This window comes from Chelonoidis abingdonii, chromosome 26 (genome assembly GCF_003597395.2).
Source record: "Chelonoidis abingdonii isolate Lonesome George chromosome 26, CheloAbing_2.0, whole genome shotgun sequence".
NCBI classification, from domain to species: Eukaryota; Metazoa; Chordata; order Testudines; family Testudinidae; genus Chelonoidis; species Chelonoidis abingdonii.
The window spans coordinates 4,970,446-4,990,766 of NC_133794.1; the positions used below are offsets into that span (position 1 = coordinate 4,970,446).

The 20,321-nt window shown below is 61.8% G+C and overlaps 2 protein-coding genes across 2 annotated transcripts; both read left to right on the forward strand.

Moving 5' to 3' along the window:
- The first annotated feature begins 249 nt into the window (after positions 1-249).
- On the forward strand, positions 250-6,555 carry MISP3 (MISP family member 3). The gene is made up of 4 exons (XM_032780326.2): positions 250-345; positions 1,287-3,369; positions 5,203-5,285; positions 6,149-6,555. The coding sequence occupies exons 2-4, from the start codon at positions 1,317-1,319 to the stop codon at positions 6,239-6,241; spliced, it is 2,229 nt and encodes a 742-aa protein (XP_032636217.2). The 5' UTR covers positions 250-345; positions 1,287-1,316; the 3' UTR covers positions 6,242-6,555.
- Positions 6,556-13,518: 6,963 nt separating this feature from the next.
- On the forward strand, positions 13,519-17,817 carry CLPP (caseinolytic mitochondrial matrix peptidase proteolytic subunit). Its single transcript, XM_032780369.2, has 7 exons — positions 13,519-13,600; positions 14,610-14,711; positions 15,160-15,231; positions 15,757-15,853; positions 16,048-16,235; positions 16,632-16,737; positions 17,290-17,817. Exons 1-7 carry the CDS (start codon positions 13,583-13,585, stop codon positions 17,451-17,453), a joined length of 747 nt encoding a protein of 248 aa, XP_032636260.1. The 5' UTR covers positions 13,519-13,582; the 3' UTR covers positions 17,454-17,817.
- Positions 17,818-20,321: the final 2,504 nt, after the last annotated feature.

Consider the following 20,321-nt stretch of genomic DNA (forward strand, 5'->3'; position numbering starts at 1 on the left):
GTGGGGGGGCGGTCCCGGACGACAGGGGGCGCTGCGGGGAGCGGGGCAGGTGCGCTCCCACCTTTCCAGGGGCTGCCCCGGGTTAATGGTTAATAGCGGCTGTGTGTGCTCAGCGCCTGGGCCCGCGCTCGCCACCGGCAGCTCGGGGTCTGGGCCGTCCCGGGCTGCGCCGGCCGGAGATTAGCGGAGCGCGTCTCATTGGCTCAGCGGGCGGGATAAATCGCAGGGCCCGCAGGGCCCGGGCACGTTCCTGCTGCAGCCGCTCAGGGGCTGCGCTGCTCGGGCCAGGTGCGCAGCGACGAGCTGGCACTGGGAAACGGGGACCCCCCCAGGACCCGGAGAAACGTGAGTGAGGGGCGCCGGGTCCAGCTGGGGGGGTCAGCAAGCCAGGGAGGGAGGGGCCAGGAGTGAATCCCCTCTGCTGGTGGGGGGGCTGGGCAGGCTGACACGTGGAGGGGGGTCCTGAGCCAGGTGTAAAGGGGGAGGACACTGCTGGTACCCTGGGGCTGTCCTGATACGGGAGGCATTTAAGAGTGGGGGGGCACTATATGAATATCCCTCGATCTTGCCCCCCCCGCTCTGGCTCAGCGGGTTGGTCCTGTGCAGCTCCGTGCACATTTGTCGCTTGCCTAGGGGCAAGACACTGTCGTCCCCCCCCGCTGTCCTGTAGTCCCCCAGGAGCTGTCTCCTAGGTGGGTGCAGAGGGGGAGGGGAAAGCCCGCTGCCTCTCCTTGACCCAAAGTGATTGTCCGCAGGGGGCAGCTGGGCAGGGGGTGTTGGGCACCGTCCTGCCCTGGGGCTGTGGTGATCAGAGCTCGCCAGCCGCCCTGACACCACTGGTGATGGGCGCAGGGATCCTGTTCTGCCCCTGCGACTAGGAGCTGGTGTCTGTGGCCCCCCCAACCAGGTCTTCTTTCCCTTCTGGGGGCCTGGTAATTAAAGCTAGAAGGATGCCCCCACACCCCCCCTGTGATGCCTGGGGGAGCTGTTCACATTGGTACCAGGCAGGCACCAGCAGCCTGCGCCCTCGCGTCATGAGCCTCTGTCCTCAGGATGACCCTGGCAAAGTGGAAAATCAGCCGGCTGAAGGAGTAGTTTGAGAGCCTCGGGTTTCTCACGTCACCCACCACGTTTACGCCCTTTAAGCTGCCCCTCCCGGGGTCTGCTCCCCTCTGACCCCAAACCCCTGAGGCTGCCCCCGAAATCGAATCTCCCCTCTCCCACCCTGGTGTGCGCTGGCGAGGGGCAGCCCCAGGCACTCACTCTAGCATCTCTTCCTGCCCTAGGTTTCGCTGGAGAGCCCTGGCCTGGCTCTGATGGCGACGGAGACCATGTCACTGCCACCCTCTGCCCCAGGGGAGTGCCAGCAGGATGCCCCTGCTGGCCCATGCACAGACGGGGAGGGCATGGATGTCCCTGGGAAGGGGCACAGGCCAGGGGAAGGCGGCGCTGACCCCATCATCACACAAGAGAGGGAGCCTGGGGCGCCTGAGCCCCCTGGTGCCACTAGCCAGGACAAGGCACCAATACACGGACAGTCCCCTGCTGCCCCAGGGGAGGGGGGCAGCCAGGCAGATCACCGCAGTGCCTGCCCCGCTCCCCTGGCACAGTCAGACCCTGCTGATGCCCCAGGCCGACCAGCCTGCGGAGGGGAGGGCAGCAATGGTGACGTCCTTGGTGACCCCCACTGTGCCGCCCCCTCCTTGGAGCCACCTCAAGCTGCCAATGCTGTCTGCCAAGCGAACCCCGGGGAGCCAAAGCTGAGTGCTGGCTCCAAGCAGGGCTGCCAGGAGAGCGCCGAGGCGGTGGGCACAGAGACAGGCGGGGAGAAGGTGCCCGGCCCACCCGGGGACAAGTCACCGGCCAGTGGTCCAGGATCGGAGCAGCTGGCGGAGGAGTCTGAAAAGGATCCCCAGCCAGCTGGGGAACAGGGACCCCTGGCACTGGGCAGCGCTGGTGCCCAGGGGGGCCAGGATGCCAGCTGTCCACTCGAGCCGGATGGCACTCCGGTGCCAGGAGGACCCCTGCTGGCACCAAGGGACCTTGCCCCTCGCAGCCAGCAGGGGGCAGCAGGTGCCAGGCCTGACATGGTCGTGCCAAGGTCTCCCGTGGCAACCGGTGACTCCTCTGGGCCTGCCCACCTGGTGTGCGACAGCAGCTGGGAGCCGGGGGGCGGGGAAGGCTGGAGGGAGGGACCAGCTGGCAGCTCGGCAGGTGGAGCCGGTGACAACAATAAACCCCGGGGTGAGGTCGGAACCGGGACTGTGCTGGAATCTGAGCTGAGCGAGGTGCCACCCAGCGCTGCTGGGCCCCGAGAGACCTCGCCTGGGGGAGACGGTGCCAGGGAGCCAGACGGTGCCGCAGGTCCAGCTGGTGCCGAAGTTCCGGGCCGTGCTGCGGTTTCAGCTGGTATCAGGGATCTGACCAGTACCAAAGATCCAGCTGGTCCGCGAGAGACAGCCAGTGCCACAGATCCGACTGGTGAAGATCCAGCTGCTCCCAGCGATCTGGGCAGTGCCACAGCTGCAGCCGGTGCCGACGCGCCGACCAGTGCTGGGGACCCAGCTGGGGCCAAAGATCCAGGAGCTGCCTCGGAGCAGGAGAACATGGAGAATGGGGACCTCTCCAGTGATGGCGAAGCCTCTCCAGCCCTTAAGCCAGGTGGGGAGACCCCCATTGAGCGGGAGATCCGGCTGCACCAGGAGAGGGAGGAGACCCTGAGGCGGCAGCGGGGCATGGCCACCCCGCGGAGCACCCAGGAGTACGTGGAGGTCCGGATGAAGCCCATCTTGAGCCAGGCCCAGCCGCCCGCCCAGCTGCCCAAGGACAAGGAGCGCCAGTGGGCCGGGGCCCAGATGCAGCGGGAGATCCAGCGGGAGAGGCTCCGCGAGGAAGACCTGATGCATATGGGCCAGGTGCGGGGCACCTACGACCGGGGCACCCCCCAGGAGCTGCAGGAGAAGAAGATGATCTTTGAGCACCAGCCCAGTCCCGAGCCCCCTTCCCCTAGGAAGCCGGCGAGGGTCGCCTGCAGCAGCAGCGCTGAGACCCCCTTGGATCAGGGCCCCCGGGGTCCATCCTTCACCGAGGCCAACAGCCAGGCCAAGGTGGTCATCCTGGAGCCCAGCACCCTGCTGCGCCCCAGCCCTGGCCGCCAGCCCCCCCTGGAGCAGAGCCCCTCGACCCAAGGCAGCCCCTTCTTCAGACTGCGCTCCAGGAGCCCCCAGTCCCGGCTGGAGCTCGAGGTGCAGGAGGCCCAGAAGAGGGAAGAGGAGCTGCAGAAGCAGAGGCACTGTCTATATGGCTGGGTCCTGCCTCGGGATGCCCAGGGGGCGACTGACGGGCAGGAGCCGCGCTGCAGCCAGCCAGGTAAGGGGGGGCGTGCCCCGGGGGCTGCGCAAACTGGGTCTAGGGACAGCTGGAGGAAGCCAGTGCTGGTTAGAGCAGTGGGCCTAGGAGGCAGGACTCCTGGGTTCTTTCCCTGGAACCAGGTGGGAGAGCACTGATTAATACCTAGAACTGGTATTAATCAGTCTGGGAGTCAGGACACCTGGGTTCTCTTTCCAACTCCAGGAAGGAACAGGGCCTGGTGAGAGAAAGGACTCCTGGGTTCTGTGGCCAGCTGTCACTGACACCCATGTAACAGGCACTCTGTGCCTTAGTTTCCCCATCCGTAACATGGAGCTAATGACACTGACTATCGATGAGAGAGGCTGGGGCTCGGTACCATTCCTGCCCAGCCACCAGCTGTTCCCGGGAGCTGTTCCCATGCGATGAGTGCAGTGGGACCCTCTTCCTGGTGCCTCACGATTGAGATTGCACTTGTGCCCAGTGAGTGTTGCCAATGGGCCAGTGGGGCCATCCAGATAGTGGGAGTAACGGGCACCCAGATTTGCTCTCCTGCTGCTTCTCACAAGGCTCCCGTGGGGCAGAAGCAGGGGTGGCAAGACAGTGACCCCTGGGGCAAGACACCCCGGCCATGCCGGAGCCGGGCAGGGCCTGGAAGAAGCAGGTGATCTGGCGGGGGTGTCTGCAGAAAGAGGCTCTTGGGGTGCAGGAGGCAGGGGGGCATCCAGGGGACCCTGGAGGCTGTAGAGAGACAGGTGCGTCCCACACGGAGGTAGGGGCTTTATCTCCCCTAAAACGCTCTCTGTCTGTCTCAGCAGCACCTCTGTGAGTGCACCCGTCCGTGTGTCCGTCCCATGCATGCCACGCTCTCGGCATGAGTGGGGCACATCCCAGGGCCAGGGCTGAGAAGTCTCTAGCTGTTCCTGGGGAGAGAGGGAGGGGATCCCCAGGCCAGGCCCGGCTTCCCCGCTCCAGCCAACCCAGGAGCTGCACCTGGGACGCTGGTGTGTGTACCCAGGGAGCGGTGGCTGCGGCAGGGCGGGGCGCCGGGCCGACCTTTGGCTAGAAGGAAAGCGAAAGCCGCTCAGCGGTGCTGGGAAGGGGGCAGGCTGGTAAGGCTGTGCCCGGGGCCCAGGGGGAGCCAGGAGCAGGGCCAGCCTGCAGTTTCAGAGCTGGGCTTCGGCCTGTTTCTGGGGATCAGGCCCTGCTGTACGGTCGTGAGCTGAGTGATCAGTATTTCACCCAGATACCCGAATCAAGATCAGGACCCCCCCACACACACACACTGTGCTGGGTGCTGCATGACCCCCTCCGAACTGAGACTGGGCCCCCTTTGTCCCAGGGGCTGCATGGATCCTGACCCAGAACAGGGCCGCATTGTGCCAGTGCAGCACAGACACCCTTCCCCACCCCCCCAAAAACATCCAGGCCCCACTGTGCCAAGAACTGCGCAGACATCTAATGAGAGCCAGTCCCTGCCCCACAGGGCTCAGTCTAAAGAGACACAGGGAGGGAGGGGAAACTGAGACCCCGAGGGCAGAAGTGGGTCATTGGCAGAGCCGGGAACAGAACCCAGGTATCCTGAATGCTGGCCCAGTACACTAACCTACGTGCATGCATCCTCCTCTCGCCCCTGGGGCAGGGTGAATCCCCCAACTCGGGTGCTGGGATGGATGGTGTGAGGTGGGGGACAGGGAAACTGAGGCTGAGTCTCAGGGGGGCAGGCAGTGTTTCTTGGGGTGGGGGGAGATGTATTAGGGTACAGAATCCAGGGGGCGGGAGCCTGGCAAAGCCCCCAGAAGGAGGCAACGGGAGCCCGCGGAGCCTGACCCACTGTCCTCCCTCTCGTTGCAGAGAGACTGTCCTGCGGGAAGCTCGATGTGACCTGGCCTCCCCCAGCCCTGACGGAGAGCCCCCAAGAGAATGGGCTGGACCAGGTAACCACCCTCCTTTCCCCCCTAGGGCATAGCCAGGCCATGACCCCTGGGGGACGTGCTCTGCCACCGACGGGCATCAACACCCATGAACACACGTGTGAAGGTGGCAACGTGGGGAAGTGCTCACAGAGGTGCATGCAGCACAGAACCTGCCTGGCCACAGACACATGCTCCAACATGCAGTTACACGCAGGAGCCCAGAGCCGTTGCTGCTCCTTGAGGAGCCCTGGTGAGGGGCGGGGGGGCATTCAGTCAGTGTCCTGACTCCTGCAAGCTGCATTCATGCAGCCACACACAGGCTGACATACGGTAACAGCTGTGAGCCCCTCCTGCACGCTCAACTGCACACTTGAATACAACGTGCAGCGGGGGCATTCGTGCATCCACAACCACAGAGCCCTGCACACGTACACACATGAATCCACCTGGGAGTGCTGCGCCCATACATAGAACACAGAGATGCACAAACCCACACAGACTCAAACACACACGAGCCTGCACCTGCTCCTCCTCACACAGATGCCTGCCCATGTTCACGCAATATCAATATTCGCAACAGACATGCCTGGGGGCACACACAACCGTCGTCCCCTGGTGGCCGGGTCCCTTTCATCCTCTAGTGGCTGGTTCAGAAACTACAACAGCCTGGGTCCCCCAGCAGCCCCTTGCGGTGGAGGGTCAAGGGTTCGATCTCCGCCATGGGTATGCAATCCTTGTTCGTTCCAGAACTGCCCCTGCAGTGGGAACATGGACACGTGGACCTGCCTTGCCTCAGGGAAAGACCTCTCTCTTTTTGCCATGTACTTGCTAGATCTCTGCCTTTGTTGTCCTCAGTGGCTTATGCTGTCCCATCTCCGCCACAGGTGGAGAAAAGTCCCCGGAGCCTTCGTCAGAAAAGTGCCTTAATCCAGCGCTGGGAGTCAGGAGCTGTCAGCAACCAGGAGAGCTGGGAGTAGGGAGCGGCGCTGAGGAGGGAAGGGAGAGAAAATGGGGGGAGTGGGGGACATCCCAGCATCTCGCATCCTGCTCCAGAACCTACCCCCCACTTGATCCTTCCAGGATCCCACTACTGGAACCACCGTGTACCCTTCCCACCTACCTGACTGGACAAAGCTTTAATGCATGTGACCACCCAGGCCGCTTTGATTGGGTGATGAACTACTTTGCTTCACCTCCTCCCACCCCAGCTTTCTCCATGGACCAATCAGGAGAGACCTAGGTGAAACACATTGTAGTTGATTATTTTTTTAGAGCAAGCCAAATCCCAAATTAAAGGAAGGATGAGGCCTTTAATACTCCGGACTAGGCACTGATCTGAGCTATCCCAGTGTGACTCCAGAATCACTCAAAAGGGGTGACTCCAGAGTCACACCAGTGTAAAGGCAATCAGAACCTGGTTCTCTATTGTACGTAAAACGTGTGGATCAGAATCTCCATCACTTTGAACTCTGGGTTGGGTGGGATTACTATTAGTGTGGCCTTGGGACGCCTGGGTTCTAGGCCCAGCTGGGCCACTGATTTCCTACATGTCCTTGTCCAAGTCACTTCACCACTCTGTGCCTCAGTTTCTCTATCTTTTGAATAGTGGGATGATGATGAATCCCATGGCAGAAATCATGAACATTTGGCCAAAGCACTAGTATAACCTTGATCCCAAACATATTAAGCCTCAAATGGTCTCCTCCCCAGAAGCAGTCGCTTCTGAAACAAGCCGACAGAGTAGATTGTGCTCAGGCATGAAATCATCTTGGGAAGAGGCTACGGGGCGTTTTAAGTGAAAAAGGGTTTAAGAAAAAGAATCAATAAACGAAAGCAAAAGCACCAAGTGACTTGACTTATTGCCACCACGATTCAAAGTGGAGTAACGCAGAGGTGGTCGAGCTTGTGCGGCCACAGCAGGGCCACCCTGTCGGCTTCATCAACAGTGATCAAGTTAATTAGGTTTTGTGTGATGACACTGCCTGAGCCAGCTCGCAAGTTGCGAACCTCCCAGTGATTTCCATGGGAGTTTTGCCTGAGTGAGGACAGACTGGATCGAGGGGAGGGGCTGGCTGGGGTAGAGGATGGGAAGAGCTGGGAGGCCCCATAGGCGGAGGTTACTCTGGGAATTCACCACTGCAGAGGCCTGGAGAGCAGCCCTGTGCTGCTATAAAATAGCCGCTCCCAGCTGCTCTAAGTGACGCAGACGTCAGGCACCTGCAGCCACATGGGATCTGACGGGCCTAAAGGCCCCGCCACGCCCCAGTTCGGTCAAGTCCAGGGATATGCAGAGTTGGCAGCCTCCCCAGCCTGAGCAGCTATCACAGCAGGGTGTCATAGACCCGCATCCGCTGTGGCTCCGGCTGGCAGGCGAGCGCCATCAGTCTGGCCACACCTCAGCCCCCGAGCTGGAGTGCGTGGGCCCGTTTTCAATGGTTACAGTTCCCGTCCCTTTGTACATTTCACTGAGGACGGTGTATGGAGCTGGGGGGAAAAATACACACACACACACCCTGGCCTCTGTCCGAAGGCAAATCCCTGCGTCCCTCCCGGCCTCAGTTTCCCTAGTCTGACAAAGAGGGATGACCATTCCGCCCTGCCCCACCCTGCCCCAGAGAGTGAACCAGTGCATGGCCGTAACCCCCGTTCAGGTGTCAAAGTCCGGCTGAGGTTCTGATTACTCAATAACCACTAATAATGAGGGGAAGAGCCTTGGACCTAGCACCGGAGATGGGTCCAGCTCCCTGCTGGGTGTAAATCGGCCTGGCTGCCCTGGAGCGATGTGGGGTCAGCCCCATCCTATATGGGGCTACATCTGAAGTCCATTAGGGAACTTAGCTAGTGAAAAATGCAGCAGGTCTCCTTTCTTAGAGGTTCTTTCCACAGGGAGTGGATTACCCGGGGCCGGCATGCACAGTGTGAAAGTAACTCAAGGGAGCGACACAGAGATCAAGGTGATATGACAGCTGGCTGGGTTTTGATCACCTTGGGTGTTCACAGGGGTCGGATCCTCCCTTCCCTTGCAGAGGTGTAAAGCAGCGACCCCATCGGCGGCTGTGGAAGCTTGTGTCAGCAGGAGCCGTGTTCAGCCACGGGATCAATCTCATGCCTCTGAAGAAGTGGGTTTTTCCCCACAAAAGCTTATGCCCAAATAAATCTGTTAGTCTTTAAGGTGCCACCGGACTCCTCGTTCTTTTTATGGGATCAGTTCGGCATTCGTTTGCGGGCTCCCCTGGGCTGACCCCACCATGCCACCTGGGCAAACACACCAGCGGGATGCAGATCCAGCCAGTGCCAGGTGGTGTCACAGGACTGGAGGCAGGCACTGGGCAGAGGGATCAGGGCTTCGCTCCACAGAGGAATAGAGAATGCAGCCTGACGTGCCGGATCTACTCACAGATAAGCCGCAGCTGTTTAGCTGGGAGGACTCAAGCCACATCTCCAAGGCCGGCTTATACACGGGGCAGCTGTCAGCAAAGGATGGGCCCGTGTGGGCCCATGTCCAGCGTGCTGGCTGGCTCCAAGCCAGCCCAGTCCCAGATAAGTCCCTGGCCCTGAGGCTGATCTGGCATCTCTGGCACGTCCCTGATTCTGTCGTGCATGGCTAGAAGTCACAGGCCACGGCTGAAGCTTGTTCTCCTCACTGAAAGTGGTGCTAGGCTTGGGGGGCACCTGGTGGGGCTCCTTTTGGGAGCAAAGCCCGCCTGTAGCTTCAGGCAGAATCTCTCCTAACCTGAGCCATGAACCAGTGCCCTGGGGTGGCTGGGGAGCCCAGCAAGCCATATACAGCCCTGACTTGTGGCTTGCCAGCTCTGGGTCATGCAGGGTCATGCCAGCTCCTTCCAGAGCAGAGTTGGAGGGTGAAATCCCAGCCGATGGGCTGGGGCAAGGTGCAGAGATGGGGGCAGGAAATCAGTGTGAAATTTACGGAGTGCACGGCGTGGGAGGCTTCTTTGGCTTCAAATTGGGGGCCCATTTGACTGAAAAAATTGCCCACGTACAGCCGCCTTCTGGGACGCTATGGAGAAGCAAATGGTCAAGGCCCATCTAGACCATGGTAATGGCACCAGGCCCTGACTAAGATCAGCGTCCCACTGTGCCAGGCCAACCGAGATCAGGGCCACACTGTGCCGGGCTCTGCTCAGACCCTGACTGAGATCAGAGCCCCGTCGTGCCGGGTGCTGCCCAGACCCTGACCGAGATCAGGGCCCCATCGCGCCGGGCGTTGCCCAGACCCTGACAGAGAACAGGGCCCCATCACGCAGGGCATTGCCCAGACCCTGACCGAGAACAGGGCCCCATCACGCAGGGCGTTGCCCAGACCCTGACCGAGATCAGGGCATCGTCATGCTGGGCGCTGCCCAAACCCCGACTGAGATCAGGGACCCGTTGGGCCGGGCGTTGCCCAGACCCTGACCGAGATCGGGGCCCCATCGTGCCGGGGGTTGCCCAGACCCCAACAGAGATCAGGGCCCCGTTGCGCCGGGTGGTGCCCCGACCCCAACTGAGATCAGGGGCCCATCGTGCAAGGCAATGGCCAGACCCCAACCAAGATCAGGGGCCCCGTCATGCCGGGCACTGCCCAGACCCTGACTGAAATCAGGGCTCCGTCGTGCCAGGCGCCACCCAGACCCCAGCTGAGATCAGGGCCCCTTCGCGCTGGCTGCTGCCCAGACCCCGACCGAGATCAGGGCCCCATCACGCCGGGCGCTGCCCGGACCCGGCCTGAGATCAGGGCGAGGAAGTGAGAGGCCTGGCACTAGTGTGTGGATCCTGGGGTGGAGGGAGGGTGAGTTGCACAGCGCTGGGGGGGCAGCTCCCAGCCGTGCGAGGGCCGTGCCCATGGGCGTCTGGGGCCAGTGCTGCGCAGCTAACGCTGAACGGGCTCTTTGTTTCTTTTCCTGTCTAGATAAAAAAGTCTAGGAAGAACAGGCGCTGGGAAAGTGGGATGGAAACAGCCGCTAATCTGCCAGGGTGGGAGCAGGGAGCTGAATTCTGCGCCAGAGCCAGGGGTCTAACCACTAGAGCCTGCGTCCTCCCCGCAATGGGGAGAGAACCCAGGAGTCCTGATTCCCAGCCCCTCTACTCTCACCACTAGACCTCACTGCCCTCCCAGGGGGACGTTCAAGCTGAAGCAGTGGCTGCCTCTGCGAGCTGGGACTTTGGCCTCATAACATTTCCCACAGGAAACAGAAGGGGAGCCAGGACTCCTGGGTTCTCTCCCTAGCTCTGGGAGGGGAGTGGGGTGTAGTGGTTAGAGCAGGGGGAGCTGGGAGCCAGGACTCCCGAGTTCTCTCCCAGCTCGGCGGGGGAGAGTGGTGTCTAGTGGTTAGAGCAGCAGGGGCCTGCCAACCAGCACTATGGACCCCGATCGTGGGGGCCTGGCCTGAGACCCCCCAAACTCATTTCACACCAAGCCTCTGTCAGAGGGGACTGAATCTTGGTCCCTCCTTACCTGGGGCCTGATTGGAGCCAGTGGCCCCTAGAGGAAACAGGCCCCATGCCTCCCCTGAGCCCTGGGGCTGCCTGTGCCCCTCTAAGTGGGTTAGAGATGTGAATGCCCAATGGACAATAGACCTACCCCACTCTGTGCCTGCGCCCTGCTCTGTGGGGGAGCCAGGGGCCCTGCTGAGGCAGCAAACAGCCCTGGGGTTACTGCTGGAGCCCAGGGAGTGCCAGGAATCAGCACCAGGAAGAAGCGACTCACGCTCTGTGACTCACACGGGGTGAGTGGGACACACCCGGCAGCCCCAAGCGGGGACCAAAACTCAGCACTGACCCTTGGCAACCACAGCATCTCCCCAGCTCCGCCCTCTGGGTATTTCCACCAGGCCAACAGGGGAATTTGCCCCCCCCCCAGTTTGCACTGGGCCCCGAATCGGCTCCCAAGGAGACAGATCCTCATCTGCTGTAAAGCAAACCAGCTCCATTGAGCCCCACCAGCTGGGGAAGGGTCCCATTGACTCCAGTGGAATCCTGGCTCCCAGTCCCCCCAACTCTAACCACTAGACCCTGCTCCCCTCTCTGAGCCAGGAAGAGAATCCAGGAGCCCTGCTTCCACCCCCCACCCCGCTCTAACCACTAAAGCCCACCCCGTTCCCCTCTCTGAGCCAGGGAGAGAACCCAGGAGTCCTGTTCCCCCCCCCCCCGCTCTAACCACTAGAGACCACCCCCCTCCCTGAGCTAGGGAGAGAACCCAGGAGTTCTGGCTCTCGGCCTCCCCAGTCCCCTCTCCGTGGCGTGTTCTCCCGGCTGCTCTGGGCGCCTGGTGTCGTCCTTCACCCTGCACTCCCCCCAGCTCTGGATCGCACCCTCCCACAGCTGGGGGACAGGGAATGACGCTTACACGGGGGAGCGCCCGATCTTGTTTCCCAGTCGCCTTGGGATAGTTACTGCGGGCGGGGAGGAGACCGGGTGATAACACTTTGCCCTGCAGTAACATCTTGGATGGACTTGGCTCAAAAGGCTCGGCTCCTGGGGCCCTTTCTGGAGAACTCAGGAGGTGTTTGCCTCTGGCTACACGGGGGAAACTGAGGCACCGAGCACGCTTCACCCAAGGACACAGCATGTCAGTGGAGTGCGGAATAAACCCCCCGAGTCCTGCAGTAACCACTAGACCCCATTCCGCTCCCACAGCCAGGGACAGATCCCAGGAGTCCAGGGTCCCTACCCTGCCCCTGCTTTAATGCCTATATCTCATTGCCTAGGGGAGAAGCAGCGTGAGATACAAGAGTTAAATCCCAAAGTGAACCCTGGATTCAAAGACCCCCAAAGTAAGAATTCCCTGTTCTAAACAGAGAGACACGCCACTGAGCTCAGAGAAGGGGTGGGAGAGGTGTCTCATGGTGAGAATGGGGTACAGGGAATCAGGACTTCCGGGGTTCTATCCTCGTCTCCAGCGGGGGCATTGGGGTCTAGGGGGAGACCAGAGGGCGCGACCTGAGTCATCTGAGGTTTGCCCCTGGTAGCTGAGACATCTCTGGAATCTAATCACTGCCCGGTTTCACCCTCTGTTCTCACACCCTGGGCGTGGGCCCTTTGTAGGGACAGGCACACGTTACCAATTAACACCTCATAAATCCTGGTGCCCTTCCCAAGTGCCAGTGCCTGGCTCTGTGGCCTGCCTGCCACTCCCCTCTCACACCCAGCCTGTTCTGTGGTCCCTGCATGTATCGAGTTGGGCAGGTCTCAGCCCAATTCCTACAGCGGCTGCTGTGCCTCCAACGTCCGCCACAATGGCACCAAGCCTGTGGGGGCACCTGCGCTGGAGAGACCCCAGCCTGGACCCTCAACTTCTAACTGGCTGCCCAGCTATTCCTCACTTCTTGGTGCCCCTGTGTGCTGTGTGTGGGGGCTGCAGGCTCTGCCAGGTTCCCTAATGGACTGAGTGATGCAGAACATGGGGAATGAAATCAAGGTGGGCACTAGAGACCCTGAGGTAGCTGGAGGGGTGGCTTGGCACAGGGCTGCCACACACGGTCAGGGAGTTGACAGCCTCTGCCAGGACCCTGAGGCATCATCTGTCTCACTTCCTCCATCACAGCCAGGCTGGCTCTGGACACAGCGTCACTCTCTTTAGGGGGTGGTTTGGAGCTGAGACTCAGGACTCCTGGGTTCCATCCCCAGGTCTCCGGGCAGGGAGTGGGAGGTGTTGGTCAGCAGCTGTGTCCTGGTCACAATGACACCACCGCATAAAGCCATTCCACTGGGTCACAAACTCATCATGCTGGAAGGGGAGGGGGGGAGAACCCAGGAGTCCTGGCTCCCAGCCCCCTCTGCTCTAACCACTAGACCCACTCCCCTCTCAGAGCTCAGCACAGAAACCAGGAGTCCTGGTTCCCAGCCCCGTTCCCACTCGCTCTAACCACTATACACCACTTCCCTCCCAGATCTGGGGAGAGAACCCAGGAGTCCTGGCTCCCAGCCCCCTTCCCACTCACTCTAACCACTAGCCCCCACTGCCCTCCCAAAACTGGGGAGAGAACCCACAAGTCCTGGCTCCCAGCCCCCCCTCAACCACTGGACCCCACTCCCCTCGCAGACCAGGGGAGAGAACCCAGGAGTCTTGGCTTTTAAACCCCCCCACCCCGCTCTAACTACTAGACCCCGCTCCCCCGTCTACAATCAGCCGCCCAGGGGCTAGAACTACAATCCCCAGCAGTCACTGCAGCAGCGCCATGCATGCTGGGAGCTGTAGTTCCATTCTGAGGGGCCGTGACCCCATGACTCCCACAGGCTCCACCTTCCGAGGAGAGCGGCGGTGCATCACTTCCGGGTCATGGGGGCAGGGAAGGAGGGGGCTGGGTTGGAGCGAGACGATGCTGCTGAGAATAGCAGTGAGTTGGGGGGGCTGGGAGCCAGGACTCCTGGGTTCTCTGCCCAGCTCTGGGAGGGGAGTGGAGGCTGGGGGGGGGGTTAGAGCAGGGGGGTTGGGAGCCAGGACTCCTGGGTTCTCTGCCCAGCTCTGGGAGGGGAGTGGTGTCTAGTGGTTAGAGCAGGGGGGGCTGGGAGCCAGGACACCTGGGTTCTCTCCCAGCTCAGGGAGGGGAGTGGTGTCTAGTGGTTAGAGCAGGGGGGGCTGGGAGCCAGGACTCCTGGGTTCTCTGCCCAGCTCTGGGAGGGGAGTGGAGGCTGGAGGGGGGGTTAGAGCAGGGGGGTTGGGAGCCAGGACTCCTGGGTTCTCTGCCCAGCTCTGGGAGGGGAGTGGTGTCTAGTGGTTAGAGCAGGGGGGGCTGGGAGCCAGGACACCTGGGTTCTCTCCCAGCTCAGGGAGGGGAGTGGTGTCTAGTGGTTAGAGCAGGGGGGGCTGGGAGCCAGGACTCCTGGGTTCTCTCCCAGCTCTGGGAGGGGAGTGGGGTCTAGTGGTTAGAGCAGGGGGCGGTGCTGGGAGCCAGGACTCCTGGGTTCTCTCCTGGCTCGGGGAGGGGCAAGGGGGGGGCTGGGAGCCAGGACACCTGGGTTCTCTCCCAGCTCAGGGAGGGGAGTGGTGTCTAGTGGTTAGAGCAGGGGGGGCTGGGAGCCAGGACTCCTGGGTTCTCTGCCCAGCTCTGGGAGGGCAGTGCAGGCTGGTGGTTAGAGCAGGAAGTGAGGATTCCATTGGTGTTGCTGGGCTCAGCTTCCTCCCTGGTGTGGGGGTGCCGGGGGCAGGCCCCTGTTTGGAGGGGACAGGGGGGTCCCTGCCTTGGGCTCCGGTAGCAGCAGGGCATGGGGGTGCTGCTGTGTGGAGCACGGGCTGGACACAGAGCAGGTTGGGGGTGGAGGGGCAGGAGTGCTAAAAAGTGACCTATCCCTGGGCAGGGGGGCAACGGTTCATTCTCCTCTAACCAGCTGGGTCTCTGTCCCCAGCGCGCCCTCCGGCCTGGCTGCCAGGCAGTGACCGCAACCCGGAGCCTCCACCGCACGCCTGTGAGCTGCATCCCGCTCATCCCCATCGTGGTGGAGCAGACGGTGAGCAGGGGCCCCTCAGTCTCGACCCACAGCCCCCTGCTAGCTCAGCCCTGCCGGTGCCCCTCAGTCCCAACCTGCAGTGCCCAGCCAGCCCAGACTGGGCGGTGCCCCTCAGTCCTGACCCGCAGCTCCCTGCTAGCCCAGCCTGGGCTCCCCCCAGCCCTGCAAGTGCCCCTCCCTCCCAACCCGCAGCCCCCTGCCAGCCCAGCCCTGGGCCTCTCTGGGTAGGGCCTGTTCAGGTGTTGGCTTTTGGGCTGAGCTGTTAACATTGTCTCGCAGCTGAACTGAGCCCTACCAAACTCATTTAACTTGTGAGCTGCGAAACCAGGGCTCCCATATGCTATCATGAATCCTGCTCCCATCCCAGGTGCCCTGTACCCTCCCCCACACTCCCTCCCTGCCCCTTGAGGAGTGCTGGCCATGGGCTGAGCTCCGGTGTGTGTTGCAGGGCCGCGGCGAGAGAGCCTATGACATTTACTCCCGGCTGCTGCGAGAGAGGATCGTCTGCGTCATGGGGCCGGTGAGTGTCCGTGGCAGCTCCTGGCCCAGCCCCCCTGGGCTTGCGCAGCCCCCACCTGACAGGAGATAAAGCGGGGGGGTCCCCCTGTCTCTAACAGGGGCATGGGGTCAGCCACTCTAGTTTCCTGCTGGGCCGGAGCCCCACACATAAACTGGACCAGGGGCCAGCAAACCCCCTTGCTTTGCTGTCAGACCCATGGGCCTTTCTACCCCCTGCATCCACACACCCAAATAATGGACTGGGCCAGACCAATGGGCATCAGAGGAGGTGTTCCACCCCACATGGTGGTGAGGAGTGGTTTGAGCTAGCGGAATTCCTTCCTGACCCCTGACCGCCGTGCGCCCTGAAGCAGGAGGCTGCCTCCCCCGATCTTCTCTCTCTGAGCCACGAGAGTTAATGGTCGTGAAATGATTCGGCCTTGGGGGAAAAAAACTGAAACCGCCTCAGCCACTGCATTTGCCTCTCCAAGCCCCTGCAGCAGGGAGTTCCCCAGGTCGCTGCCACCTCTCTCCCCACCCTCTGCAGATCGACGATGGGGTGGCCAGTCTGGTCATTGCGCAGCTGCTCTTCCTGCAGTCAGAGAGCAACAAGAAACCGATCCACATGTACATCAACAGCCCCGGTGAGTGGGAGCCTGGGCGTATGCGCCACCATGAGAGCAGCCAGCTGTTCCCCGAAGTGCCCCCTGCTGGCCGAGCCTGGGTCTGGAGCTGCCGGGAGCTCCTCAGCCCGTGCTGGGGCCTTGCTCCCTCCAGCCACCCCCCTGCTGGGTGAACCGGAGAGATCCTCGCCGTCATTCTCTGGTTCTCCCTCCAGGTGGCGCCGTGACCTCGGGGCTGGCCATCTACGACACCATGCAGTACATCCTGAACCCCATCTGCACCTGGTGCGTGGGGCAGGCGGCCAGCATGGGGTCGCTGCTCCTGGCTGCCGGCTCCCAGGGCATGCGGCACTCCCTGCCCAACTCCCGCATCATGATCCACCAGCCTTCGGGAGGGGCACGGGTGAGTCCGAGCACCAATCTGCCCCCTGGCAGGAGTGGGGGCCCTGGGGTAGGGGCTCCTTTGGGGTCAAGATCAGTCTCTGTGCTGCCGGGATCCACCCCAGGAGGTAGTGACCTGCCACGTTGCTGCGAACGAGGCTGAGGAATGATTGGACCACGGAGGCGGGTTCCCCTCTGGCTGCTGGTCTTGGGGGTCCCTCTGGGTTGGGGGAACCTTTGACCCTAAGGTCACTGTCCCTGAGTGGATAGAGACCCCCGATAGTTCCCAGCCAATGCCTGGGACGAATTTGGCGCAGATCTGCTCTGCGCCTGCTGCAGTTGGACTAGTCGGGGTGAGAAGCACCCCTGGGTGGGGGCTCCATGAAGCCAGGCTGCACCTCACGGCGCCTCCCCGCAGGGACAAGCCACAGACATCGCTATCCAAGCCGAGGAGATCCTGACACTGAAGAAGCAGATCAATGCGCTGTACGCCAAGCACACCAAGCAGCCCCTGGAGGTGATCGGTGAGTGCCCCCGAAATCTCCCCGTGGGGTCTCCAATGGGGAGAAGCTGATGGGGGAGGGGAAGACAGGGACAGCTGTACTGGGCTTCTCAAAACGTCTCTGTTCTGTGGGTGAAATGGGAGGGAGTGGGGCCCCCTGTCACCAACGGGCCTGGATCCAGACCCTGCGCCCCTCCCCTTGTGTGGAGAGGTCAAAGTTCAGACCCTGAAGGCAGGGTGATCAGCTCTCATGCTTCAGGGCATCAGCCACTCGCTACTGCAGGGGTCAGGAAGGAATGGATGCCGTACGCCAGGCTGATGGGGTGAAATATCTCAAGCAGTGCAGGGGGTTGTTAACTCCAGAGGCACCAGTGGGGCTAGACCCCTCTGCTCTTCAGCTCCAGCTGTTGGAACTCCCAGGGGCACTCCAATGGCTGCTGCAGTGTTAAGGCTCTTCTCCCCCCTCTCTCTTTGGGTCAGGCACTAGAGGGTGATCTGCCCTGGGCCAAGGTCTCAAGGCTTCTCCCCCTCAGCCTAGGACACCCCTCACCTTCCCCGTGCTCTTGTCCTGCAGAGTCCACCATGGAGAGAGATCGCTACATGAGCCCCATGGAAGCCCAGGAGTTCGGGATCCTGGACAAGGTGCTGGTCCACCCCCCTCATGACGGGGAGGACGAGCCGGAGCTGGTCCAGAAAGAGCCTTCCACACCTTCCTCCTCTTCCTCGGCTGAGCCCTGAGAGCCCTCTGGGCTCGGATGGGAACCGACAGAGGCGGCTGGGGATTGTTCCGACCAGGAGGGAGGAAGCTGGGACACACCAACCCCTGGAAGCAGAGGGGTGGGGGTGGCAGGGCCCCATGCTGGGATCCCCTCCCCCCCAGCTTGCTACATGGATGCAAGAGGAAACCACCCCCTACCCCACACTGGGCATCCCCCTCTGCTGCTCCACCAGCAGCTGGTGAGATTTGTTGGGCCAAGATGGGGTGTGTCTGGCAGAGGTCGATTATTTTGGTATCTTTGGGTCACAAGAACATGCCCCCTTCCTGGTGTAGAGTCATTAGCTGAATGATTGTTACTAAATTAAACTCTCCAAGCTGTTCGCACTCTGTTTTGGGTCCTTTCCCCTGTAATGGCAGCAGGTGTAAAGACATGAGACAAATATTTCCTAAGATGGGGGGGGGGGGAGGTATCGTTATGCTCCCCATGTCCTGGTCCCCTTGTGTCTCTTGGAGCAGCCTGAGGGCGGCTCTAATTTGAGCTCTGATTCCTACCGACTCAGAGGGAGCAGAGAATAGTGCTGTGTGCTTCTGCGCTCCCAGAAGCTGGGACAATCCCTGCTCAGGACTGATTTTCAGCAGGTCTTGGCTGACCAGCATGTTTTTTTTTTTTTTGCATAGGACTGTTTGTGGAAAGACCCCAAGCAGGGTTTGCAGCAGTCACCTCTGGGGTGGAGCGCAGCAGCAATTTAACAGTGCACAGCAAGGTTGCACAAGGGTCTGGGTCACTCTGGACTGAAATGCGGCCACCTCTGGGGTGGGGCAGGGCAGGTCCATGATCGCTCTTGTAGAAGGGTGACATCACGGATTGGCGTGGGTCGTGCTCTGCCCTGGGGAGGAGTGGGACAGGGCCGTGGTCTGAGTCTTTTAAAGCAAGCCCAGGTGGAGTACAGGGAACGTCTGACCTGGAGCGATGGGGCATTGGCCTGGGAGGAGGGGGAGAGGGGAGCAAGGGGGTCCCGTCCTATGTGATCGTCTAGGCCAAGGGGTAAAGACGAGCCCGTGGGGCTGACTGCAGGGTGGATTCTAGGGAAGGCAGGAAGTTATGTAAAGGGGGGTTTGGTTTGGACTCCGGTGCAGATTGAATGGGATCTTCTGTGGGCACAGGGGGCCGGGCCTCAGTTTTCCCTCCTGGGTGTAGCACAATGCCCCCTAGTGCCGTCCTAGGGGATTGGGATCAGCACTGACTGTGGGACTCCCCAGGCCCTCTAGGCCAGTGGTCCCCAACGTGGTGCCCGCTGGGGCATTTATGTGCGCCCGCCTAGTGCCCGGCAGGGGAGACAAGCCGCGGCCCCACTCCTGACGGGGACAGAGAACTCCGGGGCTGCGGGCGCTGCTCTAGGACCACTGCTCTAGGCTGAGCCCCTGCCCCAGCGGGGCCAGAGCTCACCCATGTCCTGCAGCACCCGGCCCCTGAGTGCCCAGCGGGGCATGAGCCAGAGCTCCCGGCCCCTGAGTGCCCAGCGGGGCCAGAGCTTCCTGCCCCCGCATCCTGCAGCTCCCGGCCCCTGAGTGCCCAGCAAGGCATGAGCCAGAGCTCCCCGCCCCTGCGTCCCGCAGCTCCCGGCCCCTGAGTGCCCAGCGGGGCATGAGCCACAGCACCCGGCCCCTGAGTGCCCAGTGGGGCCAGAGCTCCCCATCCCCGCGGCCTGCAGCACCTGGCCCCTGAGTGCCTCGCGGGGCCAGGGCCAGAGCCAGAGCTCCCCTGTCCTGCAGCACCCAGCCCCTTAGTGCCCAGTGGGGCCAGAGCTCCCCGCCCCTGTGTCCTGCAGCACCCGGCCCCTGAGTGCCCAGCGGGGCCAGAGCTTCCCACCCCTGTGTCCTGCAGCCCCCGGCCCCTGAACGCCAGCAGGGCCAGAGCTCCCCTGTCCTGCAGCACCCAGCCCCTGAGTGACCAGCGGGGCCAGAGCTCCCTGCCCCCATGTCCTGCAGCACCAGGCCCGTGGTTGCCCCAGAGGGGCAATGCTGCCCTATGGGGGCCTGGCTCTGTTTCGAGTGGCTCACAGAGACTCTGCACTAGCTCTGGGCGCAGGGAACGAGAACCAGGCTTCTGCTTTGCACACGAGAAGGAGAAAAAGTCTGTGTATCTCCAGCTGTATAGCCCCATATCCAGTCCTATACGCCCCGGATTTCCATCTATGCTCCCTGTCTATTGATACACACACGTCTCTATCCCTTATAGCCACGACCTCTGCCCTATATAACTCCATGTCTGCATCCCTCTAGAGCCCTTTCTATCTCCCGCAGAGCCCCTTCAATCCCCCTCAAGCCACACGCACCAACCTCCCTCCTGCCATGTGGGCTTCACAGCCACCAACTACAATTCCCATCATGCCCCTCTCCCGAGCCACGCCTCCTCCGCTTAAGCAATGCCATTGGCTAGCCCTGCTGCCATCTCATCCAATGGAAAGCCACAAAGTGGGGCAGAATGGCCAATGGGAGAGGCGCGGGGAGGTGGGCTGTTTGAAAGGTTCCCTGGGTCAGGGAGGTGGCTTTTGTTTGCTGTTCCCACAGTGAGATCAGCTGGGTGGGCAGGGGTAGGTTATAGGGGTCTGGGGCTGGAGGGGGTTGGGTTAAGGGGTGTTGGGGATGGAAGGGGTTGGGTTAGGAGGCTGGGGATGGATATTTGGAAGGTGTGTGTGGGAGGGTTGCTGGGTTTGGCTAATGGAGTGGGTGGTTGGGGGAATAGGTTGATGGGTGGGGCTGAAGGTGGAAGGTTGGGGTCTGGACTGTGGGGGGCTGGGCTTGGAGGAGTTGGGCTGGAAGTGGGTGAGGCTGGAGGCTGGATTGTCGGGCCTGGAGGTGGAAGGTTGTGAGGGGTCAGGGGCTGG

What these genes read in the sequence shown, in the direction of transcription:
- CLPP (XM_032780369.2), top strand. An exon ending in TCGTCTGCGTCATGGGGCCG is followed by an intron (nt 15,232 to 15,756) that starts GTGAGTGTCCGT and finishes CACCCTCTGCAG; the next exon opens with ATCGACGATGGGGTGGCCAG. An exon ending in CATGTACATCAACAGCCCCG is followed by an intron (nt 15,854 to 16,047) that starts GTGAGTGGGAGC and finishes TTCTCCCTCCAG; the next exon opens with GTGGCGCCGTGACCTCGGGG.
- MISP3 (XM_032780326.2), top strand. Translation starts at nt 1,317, where the DNA reads ATGGCGACGGAGACCATGTCACTGCCACCCTCTGCCCCAGGGGAGTGC. An exon ending in GCCGCGCTGCAGCCAGCCAG is followed by an intron (nt 3,370 to 5,202) that starts GTAAGGGGGGGC and finishes CTCTCGTTGCAG; the next exon opens with AGAGACTGTCCTGCGGGAAG. An exon ending in AAGAGAATGGGCTGGACCAG is followed by an intron (nt 5,286 to 6,148) that starts GTAACCACCCTC and finishes TCTCCGCCACAG; the next exon opens with GTGGAGAAAAGTCCCCGGAG.